This window comes from Pieris brassicae, chromosome 9 (genome assembly GCF_905147105.1).
Source record: "Pieris brassicae chromosome 9, ilPieBrab1.1, whole genome shotgun sequence".
NCBI lineage: Eukaryota > Metazoa > Arthropoda > Insecta > Lepidoptera > Pieridae > Pieris > Pieris brassicae.
Window position 1 is genome coordinate 4,985,156 of NC_059673.1, and position 27,878 is coordinate 5,013,033.

The window sequence follows — 27,878 nt, forward strand, 5'->3', positions numbered from 1 at the left end:
TGACTGTGAAAAAGATCCTAACATGATCCTAATACGCTAGTTTCTGATTGTAAATAATTAATTTTATTTCTGAAATAAACTCGCTCATACAGAAAATATTTAATATTACTGTTTCAAAATATAAATTCTATTCTAAAAATGTTACTTCGATTGTAGATTTACTTATCGTAAACACATGTTATGTAGTTCAATGGATTTTCAATCGAGAATGAACCGTATTCATAATGTATTAATAATATATGTACACGGGGTGCTTGGCTGAACTAAAAAAATATAACTATTTTTTTGTTTATAGGAAATATAACACTCTTCACGTATTTTTTGGACTACATTTTACGAATATTTTGCAGTAAAACGCTCTGTGTACAGAATCCAATTCTATTGTGTTTCTTAAGTGTTTGTATGTCGTTGCTTTAGCGGTACTAGTTAAGTTATTTAAGTATATGTGTTTGGTGTTAGGCGGCCACGGCCGGTCCATGTCGCTTAATAGTTTAAATTGTGTAGCTCACTTTGTTCCTCACGCATTAATAAAACAATACAGTGGTACCTTTGTTTCATTTTAAGCCTTTTTATATCGATGGGAATTATAAAAGTGGAAGAGTAATTTGATCTTTGTGAAGTGATGTTGTGTAGGAAGCACAGTACAACTTCCGCCACATGCTGTATTTATATAGATTGACTATGATCAAGTGCCCTGAAACTGGGGTTCCAGCCAACGATGGTATTATAAAAACATTATTATGTACACTGCTGTCGGGTTAGGCAATTTAAGAGAAAACTAAAAAAATACGGCCTTATGCTATAGGAAGGGAAAATTTAAACAAAAATAGTCAAATTTACAGTTTTACTATTGGATACAGTTTACATAATCAACAAGTAATAAATAACTAGTTATCAACCACTAACTAACATTATTGTGGTTACAAGTATACATTTCATTACCATACTCTGCCATGAAATGTACGAAATGGCAAATAATACGATTCCCTAGTAATAAGAAAAATTAAATAAATATTAATTGTACATATTTTCACGTAACAATTGAAGCTATTTTCAGGACCATATATAAAATTCCAAATAATTCCTGTCGAAAAATTCATATATTCGTTGATTTGAAGAATGTATTACCAAAACGACGAGATGGAATTACCACAGGTTGAAAATTAAAAATAGATTCAAACTAGTTACAATTATCCAAATGATATTCGTAAACAAAATATTTTGGATTTGACGAAAGGATATTTGCTATAAAATCGGAGAATACTTCCTGGCTTATAAAAGTAAACAGCTCTAAGGCTTTCAAACTACAGTCAAAACCGTTTACTGACATCGTTTAGAACAACATACCGGTTATATTAACAAAATTCAAAGGTCCCGGCTGAATTCTATGGTATTAGGTACTTAATAACAACGTCATCGGCTGTTACGACTATCGGTTTTTACGACCAAATATGAGTAGTCCCTTCAATATCGTTAAACAGATTATGACTGTAATTCTTTCAAATATGGTTTATAGTGAATGAGTATCATAAAATTGAGCTAAAACTTTTACGTAATTCATACATTGGTCACTTCCATATAATGATAATACCAATCTACACACATATTGTCGATATAAATGACTGTTTTACAATTTTTTATTATGTACTATATATTAAAAATAATTCGGTTCCAAATACAAACTACGGATACATGGCTTTACCACGGCCATATAACTATTACACAGGATGTACCAAATATATATATATATTTTTAATTGATATTAAAATAAATTACAAGAGCAAAACTAAAAATTCAAACCAAATTTGAGTATTTTTATTACATATATTAATTTATTTTTCCGGCTTGGACACCTGTATAAACAGTGAAATCGATTTCGTTTCACACATTTCTTAATCAATCTTGAAATTGTAGAAATGTTTTATTTGGAACCGAATCTCGGATCTGTTTGCGTTGAGGTAAAATTCATAATTGTCTGAAATATTTGGACGTACGTATCTATAACTAATGGTATATTGAGTATTTACATGGGTTTCATACATCAAACACGGGGTCACAACACGGGAGGTACATACGAAAATTAAACGAGCGATGTTAGGACATTTCATCAACATGAAAGGATGTTACAGATTTCAATAGCCCTTCTTGCAATGACCTAGAGTACATTTTTGTCTAAAAATAAAAACACGCCTAGTTCAGTCTTTGAGCAATTACTCTAAATTGACTAAATACGGCCGTCACATACAACGTTAAATACGTTCGACTGAAAAAATTAGCCCGGTAAGTAGTATTCATTTTCATACTTAATTTAACTGGATTCAATCTACAAAACCATCTCAAGCATGCAAAGAATGATTCACAAAATGCAAGGACAAATATTCTACATAAATTTGAAGCGTTGGAGTTGCATAAATATTAATTGACTGATAAATGTGCCTTTAAGCATGTTGAATTGACTAAAATCGTTCGAAGAAATATTTTGTACATCTATTATATCTAAAACCAATAACAATACTATAGAGGCGTAACGCGTGGAATCGTGTCTAAGCTCTGCGACACAAAATGGCAGATACACAAATGATTTTATAATACTCTTATAAGAACGAGACGCCGCGCAAGCTGATTTGTAAATGGCGTTGAATACGTTAATCACTTACTTTTAATGAATTAAATATGTAATATACCATCATATAGTATTGTTATTATATTAATACGAATTATTAGCCTCTCAATAATCTAAAAACTTAACTTTTATGGTTTAGCCAATATAGAAGATTTAACAAATCTATAAAATAAGATTTAAGATAAATATATTTTGCCTAATTTAATGATATGACGATAGCGCAAAGTTTACTACGCAATAATTTTAAATGCATCTTTCTCGGGTACAAAAAATAAATACATAGATTTTGCTTTTAAAGATCGTGATCAAAAATATCTGTGACTAAAACAAATTTACTGTAGCTCAATATTTCACTAGTAAAAATAGCCTCTATAAAACGAATCGTTGTCCAAAAAGCCTAGTGCTTCTAATATTCAAGGGCGTTTCAACGCATATATATTTTACTAATAAATTGTATAATTATATTCTATCTAATCTGATAAACGCTAAGTGGAAAAAATATTCGATGATATAGCGAGAAAAATAATACTGTTCATAAATGCGAAGCTTAATACTACAACGAGATATACCCTTCAGATAATACCTGGAGAAAAGAATGTAACACGACTGACAAGATCTGTGATTGGACGTAATATTATGACGTATACGTCGCGTGTTGATCTGGACCAATCACAATCGTTCGAAAGGTGCAATCATTTCGTCATACGTTCTTCAGTTTAAATCCATATTTTTATTTTACGAATGATTCATTGTCAAGCATGTTGATGCAACTTTAATGCTTAAAAAAAACGCGTGCAAAGCACATGAATTTTCAAATGCAAGAATAGTTTTCGACAAAGTTGGACATTGACAATGAGACGCGCAAAACTTTCTACTACCACACGAGATCTGGCCAAGTTGAGCCTAATTTGAGATATTATTAACATTATAACTTAGCGCAAAAGAGCACGAGTCCCAACGAAGTTCAGTCATGAAGTCTGAGTATTCTTAAGTTATTTAAATAATCTAAGTTAAAATTTTATAATTAAATATCAAATTCAACAATTTTAGAATAACATCAGAAACAACCGCGTTTTATAACTTAAGTTATAGGTTTAGAATTTTTAACAATATTCGTTTCAATTAAAGAGGAAGACAAGAAATGAGATGTTAATGACATTTCGCGTAATGTTGCCATCGTACGGGCAAGTATGTTCATAAGCACCAAAACTGACAGCAAAAAACGCCTATACAAATATTATAGGGAATTGATTTAAAAATACCAATTCACATAACTTTTTATACTTCTCAGTAATTTCAAGATTTTTCATTTCTCTTTGAACCACTATAAATTTACCGTGAGTAGGAGATGGCATTGAATGAACCTCACAAAATATTTGCAGCACCCTCTTACCAGCTTAACCAAATTTTTTCATTTAAATATGAAAAATATTGTTAAGATATTTTTTTTTCGAATTTTCTGCGCATTTTACAAACAATTCAACCAGACGTCCGATACACTGTCAAAGTCATTGTTTGCGTTAAATCGTTATCAGTCAAAGAAGGATGACAATTGACAGTTTTGACTTTGACACACGAACCGGAAATGGTAGGTCCGGCTCTGGCGTCATGGCGCAACGATGAGGCGTTATATTTTAACCACTGTCGCGTGCGCACTAACTATAGACCGCATACCATACTACACTTTCTTTACCATTATTTAAGGATGCTGGAGTGGGACACACCACCGTTGATGGTAGTGTTAGTCTGATCGATTCTTGGAATCCTTTTTTTTAATATACTGACACGCGACAACCGAACCATCGCATAGTATTTAACCGAGGAAAGGGAGCATCCTGGATATAGCTTCCGGATACCCAGGCCCACACAGTCATAGTAAATCATCCGCAGCCAATTGGAAAGTATCTAGCCTTATTTCCAAAGGGAAAGAGTAAAGAAATTGGTTAATTTGTGTTCGAGCTTTATAAACATATACTATTTGAGATTCGTTTTTATATTTATAATATTGTTATTGTAACTATGTCATTATTATTTCCAATTAAAAAAATTAATGACATTACATTTAAAGGACAAATCGATATCAAATTATTGTCAAATGTCAATATTCCGAATCGATATTATTTCCTATATAAAATGTTCATATTAAAATCTTAGATTATAGCAATTTTACGATTGCAGTTATCAAAATTAATATTTTAATGGTCAAACGGGTTAATTTGAATGAAAAGTGACATTTAGAATAGTGAAGAAAAGTTTAAAGTACCTTCGAATAATTCGAAGGTTTATAATATCAAGTTTTTTATATTGCATTAAGCATTGCCCACTAGTACGTACGTACTGCGTACGAACGAACACGTCTTGTCCACCGTTTAATGTGTGACACGCGACGCTGTCATAGGGCAGGACTTTTCCTTTTAATCTTTTTTTGCCTGATATTAGGTGCCATGTCTAGGCTATATTATTTGTGTAAGTTTTTAGTTAGAGTGTTGTATGGAAGCGAGAAACGCGGGGTCGACGGAAGCCACCTTCGCCGTTAAGAACGCGTGCATGCAGAAGAGAAGACTTTGAAGGATCTGGCATTCTAGTTCCTGAAAAAATAAATAAGACAATAAATACCTTCATCTTCATCAACTTATAAAGACGTATTTCTTTTAAATAAAAAGTCAAAACTCACTTTAGTTTCAATGACTTTTGTTTCGGTGTCTTGGAAATGTAACTTTAATTTAGATTTCCCGTCATCACTAGAGCCTCTCAGTTGAGAAAATCTGAAATGATTTAATTAACAATTATTCGTAAGATTACACCACAGTCAATCAAAATAATTATTTTGAGTTGAGTTGATAAAGCAATAGAATTACACATTGTACAATTAAAATTTCGTTAAAACTGTAAACATTTATTTGATACTAGTATTAAACTTGAGCGTTGCTATAATTTGGATTTAGTAGTAAATTGTAATTTTATTATTACCTATAGGACCAAACAGGTGGAGCACCAGGAGTGCCTTCGCTTAAAGAGAATCCACTTGACCAGTCTAAGGTAAGCCCAGCCGCGCGACCCATATGCACTACCGTGAAAGTCTTTTTCTGAAACACAAAATTAAAAAGTAAACAAAAAAAATTACCTAACACAATGTGTTATACTGCCAAGATTTTTATAATCAATGTCAAGTCAAACTCAAAAATCATTTATTCATATAGTACACATATACAATGTACTTATGAACGTCAATAAAAAAGAAATATACATTAAATGTTTCTAATTTAACATTTACTGCCAGTTCTTAAATCAAATAAAAGGGAAGAGAAGAACTGGCAATAAACTCTCCGCCACTCTTTTTAATCGCCAAGTTTTTTTTTGTATTACACAACATTTGTAAGGAGCTGCAACCATGACACCGTGTTCCACATGATATCAGCAGGAGGCATGGTGAAATAGGAGCACGCACTTACATTCTCGTGGGAACAACATGTAAATACATAGACGAAATAACTAACATCACCGCATACACGAATTCAAGTACGACCAGTCACCACAAGTAGCACCCGTTCACGAGTATCACGCATGGGCAGCCATCGGCCCCCTCGCCATATTTTAGAGAGAGAGAGAACCCGCCGCCAGATAGACGCCGCCACAAGCAATGACATTTAAGCGAGCATGACGATCCTTGAAATGTGAAGTTGGCTATATAAGAAAATAATAATAATTCTAATTATACCGAAATAATTTGATACCACATAGATCACGATTTGTTCCCACTTTACATTAAAACAGTAGTGGATGTTGACGATCGCCCCAGAGTCTGGAAATGCAGATGAGGGATTCAGTCGTGTTACCTCTTTATACTGGAGAAATTTATATCCAAGCACTAGGGTCGTTTAAATATTCATTTATATTATAATACGCCTTAGCAACCAGTTTTTCTTTAATGTACGATTTAAATTTATTTATTGACAACACTTGTAGCTCATTAGGGATTTTGTTGAAAAACTGACAGCATCACGAAGCAAGTCTAATAATTAAAATCTACGTATTTCGTAACTAATTCGTAATTTAAAATAATTGGAAGTACAATACAGTATTGAAGAAAAAATGTTTTGATCTATTTTCAAACATTTCAATTAAAAAAGCTTGGCAATCCTCTGACAGCAATACATTTCAAAATGAAAACAATACAACATGAATGTATGCTGCCGAAGCAACCAAGTTGCGTGAACCTTCCCCCAACCGCGGGATGTTGCGCGAAGCTGATGTGCACTCTTCGTTCTCTGCTTTTGCCCTGTGACTGGCATCACGGTACCATCTTCCACATACGCAGCAGAAAGAACTTGGCTTTGGAGAAGGAAAAGCAGCTAACAAAAGCGCATGCCTTCGTTTGGCATCCGTACAGTGCGATAAAGTTTTATTGGGACTGTCTTGGACTGGTTGTGTATCTAAGCGTTCTTTTCTATATGCCTTTTCAACTGTTCTTTAATTGTAAGTAATTAATATAATGTTTAATATAATCGTTGTCAAAAAAGGGTCTCGTCAAGTGTTTATTGAAACCTAATTAAATTTAATTATCATTTCATCACTTTCAGGCAAGAACCGATACGATGCTTTCATTTTGTTTTCCGACGCTTTTGCTGTGTTTGACATCTGTGCGAGATTTATCACCGGCTACAACGACGAGGATATTAAAGCCGTAACACTTAATCTCGGGGACATTGCTAAGCGATACGTAAAAGGCAGTTTTACTTTTGACCTGATAGCAGCATTACCCTTACAAATGTATCAGCCATTCAAGAGGTGTACGCACACAATTTGGTTCATTTTAAAACTTCCCCGGTTGATTACGTTGAAAGAGAAATGGAAAAGCGCGTACGAGCAGGTGGAATTGTCATATTTAACGACTGCAGCTATTGGTGTCGTAGTGAGGGTGCTTTTATTCTTCCACTGGATGACATACTTTCACTATCAAGTGCCAGTTTTTTGTGCACAGCTTAGTGAAAATGAATATGTATGGAGTAACAGGTCGAGAAGCTTTAACATCAGCAATGACTTCCAAAGATACACTACGAATTTGTATTGGGTGGTTGGTTTATGTATCGGCGCAGGCTATTACAGGCCAGTCGAAGAAATTTTAATTTATGGTGAGTTTAAATGCACGCTGAAGCCACTAGGCCAACACTGCTCATCATTCCTGGGGTCGTAGGTTCGATCCTTGGCTGTGCACCAATGGACTTTCTTTCTATGCACGCATTTTACATTTGCAAGGAAAACATCGTGAGGAAACCGGCTTGCCTTCGTTAGACCCAAAAAGTCGACGATATTCGATAATGTCGGTGAAGTTGCAAATATACTATCGAGTAGCGATAGTCGATAATCGATTTCTAATGTGTCAATATATTTAAGAAAAACATTAAAGACTGTTCAGTACATCGCGTGACACGAGCAGATGTACTATTTAATGATATGCTTTGCTTCAGATCTTCTCCTAACGTCTGTAATAAGCTTAGTTGGGTTGATCTTCATTATATTCACGTTTGCAACCGTATTCCGTCTATTTATTTACGAAAACACAGACCATTTCATCTTTAACGGAAAGCTAAAAGACCTCAAAGAGTATATGAGTCTGCAGAGACTCCCGAACATCTTACAGAGGAAAATTCTACTGTTCATAAATTACAAATTTAACGGATCTTATTTCAACGAAGAGTATATATTAAATACAATAAACGAACAAATAAAGCAGGATATCAATATGCATTGCTGCAAAGCGTTAGTAACAAGAATACCGATATTTCAAGACATGCCGGTTGCTTTTCTGAACACAATTATTTTCAGTCTTGTAGAGGTTATGTTTATGCCTGGCGAGGTAAGAAATTTTGCAACTCTTATTTATCATTCGTAAAGCTTAATACTGTTTTGCTGTTTTTGTAACGAAATATTCTATAGCTATTGTATCAGCAAATGTTAATTGCACTAAACATAATTAGAACCTTTAACAATTTAAGAGGTTTTCAGGTTGTTGTTTCCCAAGGAGAACCAATAGATTGTTTGTATATTATATCATCCGGTTCTGTTACAGTTATGGACTCAAACGGAAAAGAGGCAAGTATAAAGAATTGTTAATAAAATCAATTGTTATGTGTTTTCACGTATATATTTAGCAATGTTTCAGTATTCCTGCTATGTCCAAAAAAAAAACAATGTTTTTGTCACTGATATTAGGTACATAAATGTAAACCAATAAATTCCAATCAGATCACACAAAATAAGATCGGTTAAAACTGAAGCTTGGAACTTTCCTGACCACGATGCTGAGATATGAGATAAGTTTCCCGAAGAAAAAAACGTCCATAAAGATTAACCAATACGTATAAAATTTTAGTGATAAATAAGTATAAATTGGGAATTTGTTTTAAAATAGATTACTCATTTACGCGACGGAGCTCACTTCGGGGATGATGCTTTATTTGATCCAACTAAAATCCGTAACACTACTATTATAGCGTTGGAAATCACTGAGACTTACAAGTACGTATATTTTACGAACTTGTACGTATTATTAAAGCCTCTAGCTTTCGAAATTATGTCAAAACAAAAATTATAAAACATATTTTAATATTTTTGTTTTGACATAAGGTAAAACTTCTGTGTCGAATATAAATACGAATTTAATACAGTAATTTATTGATTGTTGAAAATACCGTACCGTAAAATATTTTTTTTAATCCTAAGTGCATTTTAATAAGCATTGATTTATATGTCTTTACACTATTTTAAAATACAACTATAAAAATTGAGCAATTAATATTTTTATAGATTGAGTAACGAGGCATTTCGTGGTTGTGTGCGTCCGTACCCGCACATTGACGCACGTGTACGTCGATCAGTACAGTTCAGCAACTCTAAGCTGCGGTTACATCGGATGATTATAGACTAGTTTTGCATTCGCAGCGTTAAAGAAAAATTTAGTTTTTAAGATTATTTTATGTGGATAAATATATAGATGATAATTATCAGTAATTTAGATTATTTTAGATTATTTTCTTATAATATTTACATGGAAGTACGTACAATAACAATAGTACGAGTAATTATTGGTCCCATATATGCCTTCAAGCAGATGTCATAATAATGCTGCCTAAGCGATGAATTGTGTTGTTTAGAGAGTTCAGGTATCTTAATTTTATTAAAAATAGTAAGTACAAAATTAGTAAAAACAGTTTTTATAAAATAGTTCATTCCAAATATTTGTACCGACCATTTTTGTGCTCCAGGGTAAGCGTATACGGGTTAATATAGCAAGTTATAATTTATTATAGTTTATAATGTGTGATATATGTCTGTTATGTTAACTCACCCCAAGTCGTATAACCGAGTTGACAATGTTAGCTGTCCACGCAGCTTCGACGCGTAGCAATTCCTGCCTCGTCTCAGTGCTGAAGTATCTCGGACCAGTTGGGGCGGGTCCCGGGGCCGAGCTCTGGACCAAGAAGCAGTGCTGCCTCCAATCCACTGTCTCACTCTCTTTAACCGTTCGAAACATGGTCTGGTACACCTTTAGCGTCTCCGGACATTTGGCTAGTTCCGTGATGTTCGTCTGTATAAGTTAGGCAATTGGATAATATCGATATTTTATAATAATGGGACGACTATTATGCCAGCCTTCCACTGCGAGCGGAACGGACCCATTACGGACTCCGCTACACTCGTTACGATGATTATCATACATGCCGTCTCCGCTTTGGTGAAAGGCGGGCATTAGGATCTAATGTTCCGAGGTTTGATTTATGCAAGTCACTAAGAAATATAAAATAGTCGAATTTTAATTTCACTAAGTCGTTTTTATTATATTAATAAATACATTTTTGCTAATAAAGTTATCAATTGTATTTATTTATTAATTCAGAAAGAATACATATACTATCCTTATAATGTCGTTAAAAAAAAGAAATGTTATAAAATATATAATATGAGAAATAAGATAATGAATGGAAATATAAATTATAACACTATTATACACTGTAAACCCGGCCTTGGACTTGTAAGTTTTTGTTGTCTTCATGAAAAGGATTATGAACTGACTCATTCGAATATTATAGATGAGGTAATGTGTGGGCTAAGTCTGTTAAATTGTACAGTAAAAACATCAGTTTGTAATAAAAAAGACCGTAAAAGTAATAAAGAAAAATGTTTATATCACACAATGACAACATAGTCGAGAATCTACGTATAAAAACTAACCAAAATTTTAAAGCACGGGATAATTACCATAGATAATTTTATATAGACTTACCGGTGGAGAATCAAAGAGCATAACATCGGTCCCTTTAAGAATAAGAAACTTAGGGCGATAGGTCTGCCAAGGTTGTCCCCCACAAACTTCACCTTCCTGGACCCATCCCATGTATTCGATTCGCTCGCCGCTCGCTAGATGGCGGTTAAACAGTTTCATCTGAAAATTACGTTTTTTTTAACTACTGTTCCAAATAGTATTGTTATATATATATATATGTATATTGTTTGTCTTTTGTTAACATAGCTTTTATACATTGAAAGAAATAACTATATATATTATAAATTTATAATTAATTTATATCATTTTAAATATTTTCGACGTTTCATACAATATATATATATAATACATAGCTTCAATCCGGTAAAAAAGTTTTTTATTTTACTATTCCAAACTTAATATCGCAGTTTGGTTGCATAAAGCGAAACGCCAGAATTGTTATTTTCATCAAATTATTATATAAACTTACCTTATACATTAAGATAATTTATTTCATTATTAAATTTTGTATTTAATTAATTTTTTTATAATCAATTTCAGATATACAATACATGTAAATACAATTCTCACTACATCAGTAGCCGATAGGCAATTAATATTATTATTATTATTATTAAATTACATAACCAAAATTGTATTTTTTATTCATCATTTGGCAAAAATATGATAACTTATTATAACCATTGCTCTTATTACTTGATTTAAAAAACTCAGACATTTTTCACATTATTATACATTTATTTTTAAATATCGCAACACTTTCGCAGCCATAGATGGCGTTAATATCAAACAAAAAAAAGTGTAATCATAATATTAAATGTTATCTGCGAATTTCAAATGACAGTCTTTCGTTTCTGCCTAAAAACGTTCGAAACGTCACGTTATGTAAATAATGGAGTAAATATTTGTTTATATCTCTTAAAGAAATTTTAAATGTCTAGTCTCGTTTTCACCAAAGTACCAAAAATATTTTACCTGCAAATTGGTGAGTCCCATAATATTGTCAGAGATGCTCTTAAGCCAGTGCGAGAGTGCGGCCGGCTCTTCTACGTGCACGACGCCTGTCGTAACATGCGTACGCGCACCTCTAACCTGTAACGTCAACATATATTTTTGAGATTCAATTACTAGCTTAATACAAGATATCTGAATAACTTAATATTTTGGATGGAAGGTGCTGATTTCCCTCGAACCAAAGGAGAGGAACAACGACGAATTAATAATAATTTACACTCAATTTCTACCAAAATATAAGTTTGGGTTCAATTTCAAACAAAATAAATTTGTTTGGTAGAAATTTCTAAATATGTTTTTTTGTAACTACGACGAGAAACATTAAAATAAAAATTCTTACTTCAAAAGCTCCGGGTCTTAGCTTATCTGTTCCTAAAACGTATCGGGTCACGTAACCCATCATAAGCGGCACTGAAAAATTAAAAATAAAATTAATAAAATTTACAGATAATTTTCATATCTCATTTTGATTTGACTTTCATATAATATTTGTATAAATATAGCAGTCTTGTTTAGGGACGCGACAAATGCATATAAAAGTACTTTTAAATTTACTTTTAATGTTGGTTAATACGTTAGGCTATATAGTAACTGTTAAGTTGAAGAACGTAAAGATTATTTAATATATACAATAATAGTATAAATATAATATTTATAGTGTAATTTAACTATTATACTTAACTATATTATTCTTAACTGTCCCGGTATAGCGCAAAGGTATAGTTAAATACCTTCAAATATTTACCACGTAAGAGAAGTCTCTACAAAGGGGACGTCTAAGAGTACTAGTTAGCGTCTTTAACAATCCCAATAATAGTTTTATAAAAATTAATATTATAATCATTTACCTGAAACAACATCAACCCACTCCCTAGTTCCCTCTGGGAGACGATCGGAGGCAACTGAGGAAGGCCTTGATTGCGCATCTTGAGAATCACCCCATGCACTCTTAAAATAAAATAAATATAAATAGATTTTTATATATTATATATAATTTAAGCTAAAGTGGACAAAATTTACTTGACGTGAAGTCCGGTTCGGCTTCTGTAATACGATCTATTGGAGGTTTAGGATACTTCTTCAGAGATATTTTTTTTATTAAAAATGTATATATATCATTGTAAAATTGTAAATACCGTTAGTTTGTAGCGAAACCGTTAAATTACAATTTTAAAATTGTCCGATGACTGCCCCTGATTGGTCGGCTTTAGTAGACCGTAGAACAAACAAATATGGCGGCGCGGGGCATATGCTGTTCAACCAATCAGCGCGCGAGTTGCGTTCCGTTTCACAATTTGACGGTTTAATTTCGATAGATTACAATCTACCGAATAATAATACGTTAAATTGTAAGCAGTACGTTACGGTTCACAGTTTTTCGTCAGTTCACAAACTCGCGAGATAGATTACAAACTAACGGAGTTTTCAATTTTACGGTGACATATATATAAATAAATATATTTTCCTTTAGATATCAAACCCCACTTGTATATTTTCAGAGAAAAATCTCTGATTACAAAATAAGATACACATCTGTAGTTTATTATAACAGTTCATTAAAATTGAAATAAACGAACAAATAAGAGAATGGTCAAAAGCATTCACAAGTCACTTGTTGACGCCGGTAGTTGACGAGTTAGCTTACATGGTGGTGAATTACTTAAATTTAAAGTGTTTATAATCTATGGATATTGCTTTTGAGTATGGACTAGTCTGTATCAATTAATTTTCGGGATAATCTAATAGTAAAAAAAACCATACAAAACATGAGTCTTAACGCCACAATTTCTTTATCTGCTTCTTGGGGCCTAGTCAAGACGACTTTCTACACACCCTACATTTAAGGCATCTTGAATAAGCCCCTTTATGACCCTAAGTTTTCATTTTGACATAGTTCTATAATCTATGGATATTAGATTATCTATAACTAATAACCATGGAACATAATATCGTATATTAAAATGTGCGCAAGAATGTGTAATCTTTTTCATCTGTATCGTGATTTTTGTAAACAAAAATTTTCATAGATTTTTTTGGTAAAAAATTTATTTTCATATATGTATTTAGAACATCGTGATCCGTGACTCTTAATATTAATTATGTAACTGTATCAGTACACATCTGTATTTTTATTTATAAGTTTAGTTGATGTATGTTTTCTGAATGTACCAAATGTTATGAATAATAAAGTAAATAAATGAATAAAATAATAACTCTCCAAGGTTCGTAATCGTACCTGCCATCCCCCATTAGTTTCAGTCTTCTCAGAGTTACAATTATCGTCAACTTTTCCGTGGAGTGAAGGATGATCATCTCCTGTACTGCTGTCAGTGTCGGACGCTGTTTCCGCTATAAGATGCGGAGTAATCGATTAGAAAATGTTTGGCGATTAGGCTATATTGGGAACACCAAAAAATATTCGGTTATAAGATAGATATTATATTATATTTCAGATATTATATTTCTTAAAGAATTACATTCGATTCGAAAAAAAATAGGTTAGTTGTAGATCATGTTATCAAACTATTAATTATTAGAAAATAAGCTATATAAGCTCTTCAAATATTAACATATACACTTCGTGTAAAATAGATTCGTAAGTAAAATGACAAAAATAATTATGCAAATATAAAACTTAAATTCTCTATCCGGAATTCATAACGATGTTTTGTTCTACATACCTGTGCAAAAAATCTAATAGTTATAAATTTGTAAAACAATCCTCTTCTCGTGTACTTTAGAAGTAAAATAAAAAAAAAATTCTAACTTATATGAATGTTTTAGGGGTTTCATTAGTACTTAGTTCAAAGATTTTCTTTAATAACACCGTGCTTACCTTGTTTCTGTAAGAAGGGAGTAGCAGCCCGATAGTGCTTGACAGTTAGAACGACAATATCGCCGGCGTTACGGAGTATGTTTACGGCGTCGTCATGGTTACAAGCCGTTATGTATTCACCGTTAACTGAAAATAATTTGACTTATTTAAACCAAGGCAGAAAAATACTACTAATTGAAAGTCTTTTGTTTTGTAATTCTTAAGTAATATTTAGTTTACAAAGATAATATTATGTGCATTATATATTATAAGCATTATGTTTGTGAACGCCTTCCGCACCTATTATCGAGGAAACACATCTGTTATAAATTGTATAACTTATTACTTCCTTATTTCCTGTTTTTTTGTAATATGTGGCCTCATAAATAAATGACTGGTTTTGTGTGATTTACACAGACAGAAAATTAAATAAAGAATAATCAAATAAGCTGTATTTATATCGCTTTAAAAGGGATATTACAATAACAGTATACACAGTACCGCTTTATTTTTAACTCACTTCGCCGTATAAAATTCCTTACAGCTATCTTACAATTCAATAATTTCATCGCATCTTAACTTTTATGGAGCAGAAACTTAGTTTTATCTATATACCCAAAGCCTACATGTAACCAACCAAATTGCTGAAAAGGGATAAAAAGCTTTCGTGTTATTTTGAAAAAAATTGTGGCGCTACAGCATTTTAGGTCTGGCCTGGTCCTGGGTCTGGATCATCTGTTGTTTCTAATGGGCTATTTATCTTTATCACAATATTTTTAAACTATAATTGATAACATTATTTATTCAATGTCAGAAGTTGAGATTTAAGATGAACTAAGCCACTTGGCCTCTTTAGTGAATTACGCGGAACATAATAATCTAGCTTTTTCACGGTAATGAGGGAATTTCACAAAAGTTGTCAACTTAAGCACATTTTATCAAACTTGAGTAAAAAACTAATTAATGCAATTGCAATACCAGTGGCTGCTACCTACTATTCTACGTTAAGATAATTTATTTTACCAAATTAGACCAAATAAATTATTATAAAAATACATAAACGGTTCGCAATTCAAAACTGACATGTTGTATGTGTACAAAACAATCAAGTAACGGTCAATTCGATTTCTAGTTAAACAAAAATCGTTACAGGCACAGATTAACACCTAATTACCATAAAGTTTCCAATGAAACTGACCTTTCTAACATGCCTTACTAAGTATGACATATCGTTCCCCATACCTTTCTCTAATATTAAATTAAATATAAAAGCGCAATGAGTAATGTGACACGAAAAATGTTGGTTAAGACCTAAAAAGACAAAACCTAGATACTTTCCTTAACAGCGGACTACTTTAGTAGTCTGTGGAGCGTAGCGATGCATTATTCAAAATTTTAGGTCAGAACATCACTTAGGCTGCTATTTTAAGCCTGCATTCCGGGTGTTTACAAACGTCACTATCTTGATGAATTTACGCCAAGTTTGTACACGAATTTATGTTGTTATCTATTGTTTTGTTTCGTTCCGTCGGCCTTGGTTTTAGCCCTTTATTTCAGTTTTTAAGTCAGTAAACTACAGAAGTTGTTATCTCAGGAATAAACCCGACACCGAAAATTAAGAAAGTAGTAAACGCACGAGTGCCGATAGAAAGCTGGCGGTCCACAATACACCACACACACCAGATGTTAAGTGAGATACGGCCTATTGGAAGGCAGGCCTGCCCAGGAGATGCTTATCTAACTGCCACCTAAATGAACCCATATAAATTTGCCTAGGGAAGATGAAAGCGGGTAAGGAGTTCTACTTCTTTGCTGTTTCACAAGAAATGACAATCGACATCGTGCAATGCGGCACCTGGGGATGTCAACAACGATGGGTTGAAACTCCAGCGTGCTTAAAAGGACATGAAGGAATTGCTATCATATCAAATATTCAGAATAAATGTTGATTTAATCAACTCGGAAAACAATGTAATCTTATGAACATAAAAAAGAGCTTGAATTTACATTTATTGCCTGGTCTCAAATCAAGGCTGTAGAACGGTCGAGATCGGTCAACTTTTGAATCGCCAATTTTGTACAGCATACAGTTTTAAAGCAATCAATCATAATAAAACAAACCAACCGTAGATAGGAACTATTAGCAGTAGGCATTGTGAACGAAGGCGGACAAAACTCCGCTGTTACAGCACCTAACCTAGATCTAGTCTTGATGGGGTTTTAATACCCACATAACCTTACCGCATCAAACAGTGGCAGCGTGGGATCAATACCCCCACAAATTGTGGAATAGAATCACTCTTATCTTCTAGCTCTAAGCCCTTGATTTGGGATCTGATAGTAAATTTCCTGTTTAGTTTTGTCTTAATAACTGTGTATATCATGTATTTTTGCACCTCTTGCCTATCTTATGTAATTTAAGCCTGGAAGAGATCGCTCGAAAGCGATAAGGCCGCCAGTTGCCTTCCCTTTGATTTAATTATGTTCAGTATGTTTATAATGTAACAAAGTGTAAATAAATACAAAATAAAAATAAATAAATTTAGATCATAATTTTGATATTGACGTCCACAAGTCGAGCATTACAGTTATAACAAGCAAACTTACAATATCACTTTAACATCTGCGCGCCAGACATCGATATACGCAACAGTTAAATCGATCAGGACTATAGTGCTACTCTCAACAGACATGTATAACAATGTATGCGTGTTGTATTTGACAATAATTGTACCTTTAATAACTGCATCGCCGACAAACAGTTGTCCCGTCTGATCCGCGGCCTGATCCTTGTATATCTTGGAAATAAGGATGGGCAGCTTGTGTTCGGCGCCGCCTTTTATACTAAGTCCTAACCCACCAACTTTCTGACGTGTTATTTGAACCATTCGCTCCTGGAATAGAAATGTATAATAATAATTTTCAAACTATATGATGAAGACGTAGGTACTTAGTTTTGTAACAAAAGAAGGAATTAATGGCGACACAGCATCGTCAATAGTTCCTGGAAGTGTCGTCAAGGAAGGCTATTGTTAGGACTATTGAAACGTCGCAAACGTGTCTGTCACATTGATTTGTTGTGATTTTCAAACCTTTAACCACTGTGAACACTATTGATATACGAATGAATGTGGGGTGGATATATTATATATATATATATATATATTATATGCTGAAGGTATTAGATAACTGATTGACTTAGTGTAAATAGTATACGTATACATAAGGGGCAAATTAATAGCTATTTGAGATTAGTCATCTTTATCGTCTATGTAACATTTTATCTACAAGTAGTATCTTAATTTTTTAATTTCAGCCAGATTGTAATAAAAAAATGTGTGTAAAAATTGTGTTGTAATAATAATAACACTTTATTTACACCACAAAACACAATAAAGTAAAAGACATATGATGTAAATAATGTCTTACTACAAGATCAGTTTGTTCCAGACGTAAATAATTTTAACACTAAAAATACAATAATAGTCGAGGCAATATCGCTTGCCCCGGGGAACAAAGTCGTAAACCACTATTACGACTGTTTTAATGGTTTCTCATGTTTGACTTCCTTGGGTGATGTACTATAACTGTAATTTTTTTCAGAACTTTTGCAACACATTTTACTATAAAAGTACGAGAATGTCTTTGTTATCATAAAAATTAATGCGATAGTTTAAAAACGAATAAACGAATAGACTGGTAATAATATATTCCTGTTTCGCCAAGCCAATAATATTTCCGCGAAGACTGGTAATAGATTATTACTGCGACGTCCGTAATTATGTTTAAAGAGTTACAATAGTAAACGCTTTTGCTCTTCAGTCTAATTAGATGAAGTACGATACATTTAGTTATTTATTAACTAATTGCACTAAATATATAACAACAAATCATTGAATTGTAAAAAAAATAAGCTTTCATTTAATCCAACGATTCCAAAACAAAGTGCTCAATAGTCAAGCAAGCAGGGAGCACCCTGGTACATTCGCAATTACGACCTCCATCGGGACCTTAATGTAGAGGACGTCACCACATTAATAAAAAAGACTGCTGGAGCACACGAACATAGGCTCCACCAACACGTGAATGTCGAGGCTATTCAACTCCTTGACACCACTGACCTAGTGATAAGATTGAAAAGGATAAAACCATTTGAACTAGTGAATTAGTGCTAGTAGTACACTAATATTAAGTGCTAAACAGTGAATGAAAAACATATTGAACACATGAACAGAGTGTCTTCCCTTTAATATAGACTATAAGTAGCGTTATTGGACACTTACTTATGATAACAATCCTTTTTAGTAAATTAGGTTAGACTTAAATTACTTATTAGTCTTAAGTTAGGCTAGATCGTAATGTTCCATGATGTCGTAGTAAAGACACATGTATATAGAAATTTTTTTTTAGTTATTTATTAACTATTTGCACTAAATATATAACAACAAATCATCGAATTGTAAAAAATAAGCTTTCATTTGATGTATATAAGTGTTTATGTAATGTACTTAGTATCCTAGTAATAAGCATTGCCATCTTTTATTTTTCTTAAAAAAGATTTTACTTTTACGATCTTGTACCCCGGGGCAAGCGTTACAACATTTAACAGGGAAGGGTATCTTTATTTTACGTTACGACCGAACTATGTACTAGTTTATTAAGGAGTACGAATATGAAGTTAAAACCATTTTACTCGTGTGAATTAAACTGCACGTACAATACATGCACAAACAATGAGCGTCAAAACGTCACGCAGCAACGCGTATTGTTCTCAGTACAAGAAAACTTCGCACAGCACTGTCTTCAACAGCAAAATAGAGAGCTGACATCCTTTGAATGCAGTATAGTAGATTGACTTAGGTAAAAAATATAATGACAGTTTTACCGTAGATATTAGTAAATGTACTACTGGTGATTAAAATATAAATTGTTAAATATAACAACTTTTTCTTTTGTGCAAGAAATATTTGCATTACATCTCCTACTTACTAGTAATAATTAAGGAGTAGAGTCCGATAAATTTACTGAGTATTTTTGAAAACTCTGAAGGTTTTTATTGAGAGTAAAAAAGGAACATTTTAAGGGGATTTTCTTTTCTGTGAACGCAACTGTTAAGGTATGATTTTTTCAAAAACGGCCACGGTTGCCCCTTCAAAGAAGCACCCTGACTTATAACGTAGTTTTTTAAAATACCATATTTCATTGGACCATAAAACGAAACCATTTTATTGAGAAATAAAAGCAATAGAATGTGTAGTTAAAATATTTTATAATATCAATATACGCACCGAATAAAAAGTAAAGAAAAATAAACTAATTTGGTATTTACCTAAAAAACTTAGACTTGAACAGCTGCAATAAAGCCTTAAAGCCTTAAAGGGGCAACTTCTTTAATTGTCTACCTTAAATACTTTGACTAGGTCTTTCATAGTATTTTGTGCCTTAATAATTTTTAGCCGTTTTTTCCTTCATAATTGCATAAATGGGAACCCAATATAAATAGGATCGGTTTGCTTTGTAAGTTTGAAAAAGTATATCCAACTAATTTGAAGGGTTTCAAACGTCAATTCTGTTCAACACAATGGAGTAAGGAATAACCATAATGCTACAATTAGTTCAATTATCAATAAACTCTTGTCTTAATTTAAAAAAAAAACCTTATGTCACATTAGACATACATTTTTCGTCTAGTTCATAGATGCTTTATGATGAACTTTCAGAATCATAGTCATACTATTTCGCCTGATATCAAACTCTAAGCCGCACAAATGTTCTTAAGTTAAACATAAATGGAGCCTTGGAAAGAAACTAGGATTTTATTTTCAGATCGTGAACCTTTCCGTCTTTGATTTCGTAGGTTTTTTTACGTGGCCGGGCAGTCAACCCACCGCTCAATTTGCTGAAGGACCAAACCCTTCTGTGGTTAGCATGTCCCCAGGACTTAGCCAGATAGCATAGCTAGGCTGTTCTACCGACCACTCTCCCATCCGCCATCTGGGAGAAGCTCCCTAAAGGCCGCTGGGCTAGTCATCTTAATAGAATAGGAGAAGATCGGAGTGTTAAAAGGCGTGTACAAACCGGCCCAGATATAGCTATGCATCTATGTGAGCTCCTAGTGCTCGATTGGCAAGCGGTAACGCGCAATCGACAAAGGTCGTGTTCTTTAGTTTCTCAGGCCAACTCACGGATCGCTAAGAAAGTTCTAAACTTGCGCAAAGAAAGTAGCAGAAGCTTATATACAGCTAAGCAATGGAGGCTTGGCTTTTTAAATAATTTGATCAAACTTCAACATAAATACAGTAAAGCTTTTAACACATTTAAATTTATTACCCACGTTCACGTTATGATGATAGACGTTAATTTAAACTTAATTCTTAGGAAACACGAAAGGTTTACCTCAAAAATCTTTTAAAAAGATTTCACAGAGACGGGCAAAACAGTTTTAGCTTGGAATCGTATCGTCTAATAGTATAAGCATGTTTGTTCTGACGATTATGTCCGAAGTAACAAAAAGTAGAGTAGCTTAATTGCTGTCCTCTTATTCTTAAAAAATAAATCAGTACAATGGGCTATTTGGCAAGATTTTAAAAACGATTTCTGATTACTTATTAGTGACTTTAGTACCTATACAAATTGTTTTTTTTTAAAGGAATTTTGTTAATTAGTAGTAAGCTTTCAAAATTTAAATAAAACATTCATAATCCGTCAAAACCCTTTTCTATGAAAGATGACGTCGTACCAGTCCCTATAACGTACTTTAAACATGTAAATAAAGGTCAAGATTTTTACGTGACTCCAAGACTAGGATTATAAGCGAAGACAATTTACAAGCTTCATCGTCGATTCGATTTATCTGTAATGTGACAAGACGTGTCAACAAAACCTATGAAAACAAATATATTAATTATGGACTTCTTGATCAATTAATTATTAACAAGTTATTTTATTGATTATTGTCAAAGATACTGTCAAATAGCCTTTTGCACCGTTTAACTAAGTATTTCTCTTTTGTTCATAGCGTAAACACTGTTTGAAATGAAAAGTCGCGTGAAATTTAATACACCGAAATAATTTCAAGTCTGTGGAACTGAAGACGACCATCATATCATTAAAAATGCAATTTTCGCAGCCGTAGCGCTAATGCCCTGTAAAATCAAATAGGCGTCGATTTTAAAAATCTTAACTTTTTAAAACTTACTTTATGAAATTAAAGTAAGATTGAAACACTTAATATTCATTATTTTCGTCCGAAATTATGACATTAACAATGAAATTGTGTCGTGTGCCGTAATGTTATATGTCTCTATAAAAAGGCGAATTATCTCAACTAGATAAAAACGGTTGAAAGGGTAAAGACACAGTAAGCGGGTCGCGCAGTTAAATTCATAGAGTTTGCATATGAAATCCTAGTTCAAAACTCGACAAAATTTCCTTATGGTTTATGCGTACGATTATAAATTATCTTTTTTACATCCTTTAGTGAATTTGGGTACGCTATAAAATGCAGTTTCATCATGTAATATGAAACATTACCCTCTATATATATATATTTCTTCCATCCTATTTCAAGGAAACTCATTATAAAATCATGAGCAAAGTGAATTACATTCACAAACCGGGTCGGCAGATGCATCATTTATGATAAACCATCCCCGGAAGTCGCATATGATTCCAAATAAAACATTTAAGCCTAACTTCCACAGAGATTTTTACCAGGAAACGTTTTGCCATATAAATTATTTGTAGCCTAATAGCGAAGTTATCGACCACTGAGAGGTGAAAATACAGTAATATATCGCTTATAAAAAATTGCTGGTGGAACGCTGAATATTTCGGGTTATATGAATTAATAGTTTAATCATATAAAAATTAACATAAAACACGTTGTCCAAGAAGTGTCTTTTAAGTGAAGAGCCAAAATTATAATTCAGGGGTTTAATAAAAATAGTGTATAAGACTCATTCTCAGACCTACTGGAATAAATTATAAATACACGGCCAAGCAGTTTCACAGGAGTTTGGTTATTTCGTGATACTAGAAATTTATATATATAGATTGCCTTTCTGGTGCTGCTTCTGTTATATATATTCAATGAGCTGAACTATGCTAAATTATTGAGCAGACGATAAAAGCTTTATTCTGTTGAAGATGACAAGTGAGTAATTACCCAGACCAGACGGTTCAAATTTGAGAGAGAGGAACAGAGTTGTATTTCCAATGATAAGATAATAATACAAATTTGTATACAGTATTTAGCAACGTTCTTTCGACTGCAAAACAGGAATTATGTCATTCATCACTTCTCGGTATTAGTCTACATGCAACGGATACTTGTCAAAATTATCGAAGTGTGCGTGTGTGCTGTTTTGACAATCTTAAATTATTGAACACATGAAATTGGCGATTAATCGTACTGGCCACTTTACCTCAAATATCACCTCTTTGATTAGGAATTCCAAATTCGATTCTATACAGCTATTTACTTGTGCATTTGTTTTTGAAAACCATGATTCATTTCCAACCAAGTTTTTTTTCTTTAGAATACTATTTATAAAATGGAAAACACGAAATATCGCGTTATTAACGAGTACGAGTTCCAGCGTAGCACCAGTGCAGCATAAGCGACTAGAATGGTTAATAATTTGTATAGTGGAGGGGTTGGTTTTAGGTTCCAACGCTTTCCTTCTGGAAATTTCGACCTTCCGACAATTCCCCGTGGACTGCCGGAGACCAAATTTATATATAAATTTATATAACGAAGAATTGAAGGATATTGAAACGGATCCGTCCCAAACTACGTCTGCTTAAGCTTCAGGCTGCGGTGTTAGTGATAAAACTGTATTACATATTGATCCACTTGAAGGAAATTGTAAAGGTGAAAAAGCTTGAAAGATTTGAGTGTTGCAAACCTCACGAATTGAGCAAATAGGCAAACGCGCGTCGACTGCTGCGTTACATTACTGAAAAATGGATCCTGTACGATAATCGGAAGCGCTCATCGCAATGGCTGAACCCAGCCGTTGGATGGACTAGTACCGGAGTGGTTCACTATAATTTTCTTAAATCTGGTCAGGTGATTACGGTAGATGTCTTTTGTCAGTAACTGCAATGGTGGTCCTGCAACCACGATGGAAAAGCTAGCTGCTAAACAACCAAGGCTGGACAATCGCTCTAGGGCCCTGCAGCTTCACAACAACTCTAGATCACACACTGCACATCAGACTGTTACCAAGTTAGAGGAGCTTCAAATGAAATGTCTAAGACATCCACCGTACTTCCCAGACCTTTATCTAACTGATTGCCAATTTTTTCGAAATTTGGGATAACTTCTTGCAAGGTAAAAAGTACAACTCTGATCGGGCAGTCGAAACCGCTTTCAAAGATTTTATTGATTCCCGTCCGAATTGTTTTTTTTAGTAAATGGATCAACGAACAACCTATAAAATGGCAAAAGTGCATAGATATCAATGGTACCTACTTTGATTAATTAAATATATTATATTTAAAAAAAACTACTTTTGTTCCTCCCTGCAAAACGCCAATTTCATATGAACTTATATTTATAAATAATTATGATATCGTATAAAAATACATATCTTTATAATATTAGTAGGAATACATAAATTCATACTGTTACATTAAAACTTGATTAGAATCTAAGTATCTCGAAAAATTTAAATGTACAATTATAAAAATACATTTTGCTTTTGTAACTTATTATAATTATCGTTTATTTCTGTACTTAAAACCAATTTATCTAACGGAAGCCAAAAAGCTGTAACCCAGTTTAAACACAATATTGTTTTCAGTACTTTTAGTCTTTGAATTTATATCCGAAATGTTTCTCATAGATGTATCAGTGAAATGATTCCAGCTTTGTTATTTGTTGAATAGATAAAAATACTTGAACAATAGTTGAATCAGGCCAAACTTCAACAGCAATAGCAAATGCTATTGACGTTAAAGTGCGTTTACTATAATCTCTTTATTTTTATATAAATATGAACCCCGTTGATAAAGCAACATTATTTGGAATGGAAATATATATTACCATTCTACCACTTCTTAATTATAAAAGTATAAAACAGCTAAGAAATACTTTTATTTATTTATAAGCTATTGATGGATTTGTTGAATACATAACATGAGATTTGATGCAGGACTAGGTGTGTATTTCGATGATCAAAACGAATTGACACAAGGGCATAGTCTTCGGTCTAAATCTTTTCCTTATACCTCTTATACGTTATATAGAAATGCATAGACCGCAAACAATATTAAAGTCGCCTTAGATTTTCTGCCAGTCTGCATACGGTGCAAGCGATCGTCAATTGTTACCGAGTTGATTACTACTTTGACATAACATGTGCCCTTAACAATCATAGCACTCATCATAGGATGTAAGCTACATTATGTAGAGAAAGTGCACATCCTCTTTCGTGACAGTACAATGCCACTTTTAACTTTAATAGATCACTTGAGTTACATAACGGTAAAGGACCAATCTGCGTTCCTAACGAGGCTGAGAATACTCGTAACCATTGTCTATATGAAAGGATTTCACGTACCAATTAGACTAACAAAATTTCTTTTATGAACAGCATAAAGAATACTTTAATAAAACTGATTTAGATTTCGTTTCACATTATTACTGTAATTGCTAAGGGAAACACCTAAACACCCAAGATTTTTCAATACAATACGAAGAATAAATATTTTAATCGTCAGTAGCCAAGTAGATAATTAAAGGCTTACATATTCTATTATCAAACAGGTTATTTTATATTATAATCGACGACGTAACAAAGGAATCATCTAATAACATGATAGAAACAACATAAATCGTACGTAAGCGTCTCTTATTTTAGTAAATATCACTAAATAATTTTAAAGATTTTCTTGTAAAATATAAAGATATATAACAGCAATACAATAGGTACCGGACAAACAAATTCTTCCTTTCTATAGAGAGGCAGTTAAATTAGAACATCTTTTGTAGGGCCTCTCCGTTTATTTTTATATTAACTTTTAAGTTTATAATTTAAAATAGTTTCAACTCACCCTAGTATGTGGAACTCTTGGGTCTCGCGGTTGCGGAGGAACAATGATCTCACGCTGCACCGTCACCGCTTCCATCGTCAGCACCAGTCGCGCCGGCATCGGACGGGACTTGCCGTCCGACACCTGCACCATGCCTGTGCGGATCTGAAAATTTATTTATTTATAGTCTTGTTTTGAAAGAAATACTGGCTCAAATTATAAATCATATTATCTGTACAATTCTATTCTAACAATTGCTAATTCTAATACACTAAACAGATTGTTAAAATAAATGAAATCCAAGTCTCAATTAAATTCAACTACAGAAAACATTTTTTATTTAAATTTCTAATTTTCGATTATATTTTAATTTATATACTTATTTTTTAATTTGGATGAATCAATTGTATTAATCAATCAAGTTTATTTTAATGACATGTTTAAGATTTTTCTTGATGGAGAGTTGGCTGTTACCTATTTACATGTCTGCTTCATAGTAAGAGAGACTTGGCCCAAGCAGTACAATAAAAATATAATATTAAATATACATAATCATATGTAGAATATGTTATATTTCATACCATTGCTGCAAACCATTACTGAAACTACATGTAACTGACTAGTCAGTAATGCTAGTGTGCCAAAGGAAATGGAAATAAAGCTCAATTTACATGAATTATGAGACCGTAGACTAGACAGTCTAGCTATGCCTAACATACTAATCTGCTTAAGTAGAGTCAAAGGTGACTGACATTTCATCAAATAAAGGGCTTAAAATCTAGAAACCTTAGGATCTCATTTATATATGCAATTATATATATATATATATATAATATTGATTTAAAAGAAGAGTATTTTGATGTGTTTTTATAAATACTTATTTCAAGATTATAAAGAATAAAGTATAGGATTGATGGCATAGAGGAATCTAAGTATACTTCATCGAGTAATCTTGATGTATATAATATTCTCTAGATAAATTGTATCAAAAAGGATGTTAAAAGTTAATGTTTTAAAATCCATTTATATAAATCATTCCCAACTGTATGTATAAGTTTAAAATAAAATTTTAAATGTTAAAGAATTAAAATTTAAAAAAACTTATTTTATACCAATTCTTCAAAGCACCCTTGCTACAGATTCCTGCGGAAAGGGTGATTCGTGAGTAATTAGTGTTACTTTGAAAGCCTTTATCTCCTTAAATGTCAGGCCAACAGGTTTGTTAATAGATAACATTATGAGGGCCATTAGGAATAGATAACAGAATTACCTCTTTTAGTATGATAAGAGAATCAAACTATTTTTATTCCGCAGTAGGGCATAAAAAGTATCAACTTTTATTTATTTTAATAGATATTTAAATACTAAGTAAAATAATAGTAACTGACTAATATAAAGCAAAATAATTTAAGCCATATGCTAGAAAAAAATACTTACCTTATCATCTTTCTTCTCCTCTATAGGCGTCATCATTGTGAACTTAACACCATTACGGTAATCACTTTAAATAGTTTTCTTCTCTCGAAATATTGTTTAAATTACACATTCATTAGACATTGCATGACTTACAATAATAAATATCGTGACACCCGTATAAATGTACATTAAGCGCAGATTTATTTATTATTATTTAAATCCTGAATCTTCTCTAGCATAGCTAGGTCAGTAGCTTACTACAAATCAATATACGAGACGGCGACCAAAACAATACGACACAAACTACAACCAGGACAGACAAAACCTAGTTATCATGCATCGCTTAGACAGCACGTAGTTACATTAAGTTTTAAAAATACATAAATTAAACAGGCACCCACAATTTACTATGTATTTTCTTATTTTCAATTAGAAAACAACAACCTTCTTCCATTTTTAGAAATTGACTAAAGAAAAAAAGTAAAATGTGACAATTGACAACTGAGAATCAAGATAAACAATTGAAAGCTGACAGCTCCATTAAAAGACAGACGACAATGGCATATGGCAATGTTCTAAACATAAGTTAAGAATTGTAATAGACTTTCTGTTAATGTTAATATCCTGATTAAATAATAATATTGTCGAGGCATGGGCGGTAGTATCAGCTGCCATTTCCCTTATAT

The 27,878-nt window shown here is 32.7% G+C and overlaps 1 protein-coding gene across 1 annotated transcript; it reads right to left on the minus strand.

Moving 5' to 3' along the window:
* Nucleotides 1-858: 858 nt before the first annotated feature.
* Nucleotides 859-27,641, minus strand: LOC123714246 (gamma-2-syntrophin). The gene is made up of 13 exons (XM_045668445.1): nucleotides 27,214-27,641; nucleotides 25,798-25,941; nucleotides 17,471-17,630; nucleotides 14,758-14,883; nucleotides 14,158-14,270; nucleotides 12,770-12,869; nucleotides 12,262-12,332; nucleotides 11,883-11,999; nucleotides 10,908-11,066; nucleotides 9,972-10,211; nucleotides 5,594-5,709; nucleotides 5,298-5,388; nucleotides 859-5,211 (listed from the first exon to the last, which is right to left on the minus strand). Exons 1-13 carry the CDS (start codon nucleotides 27,247-27,249, stop codon nucleotides 5,098-5,100), a joined length of 1,587 nt encoding a protein of 528 aa, XP_045524401.1. The 5' UTR covers nucleotides 27,250-27,641; the 3' UTR covers nucleotides 859-5,097.
* Nucleotides 27,642-27,878: the final 237 nt, after the last annotated feature.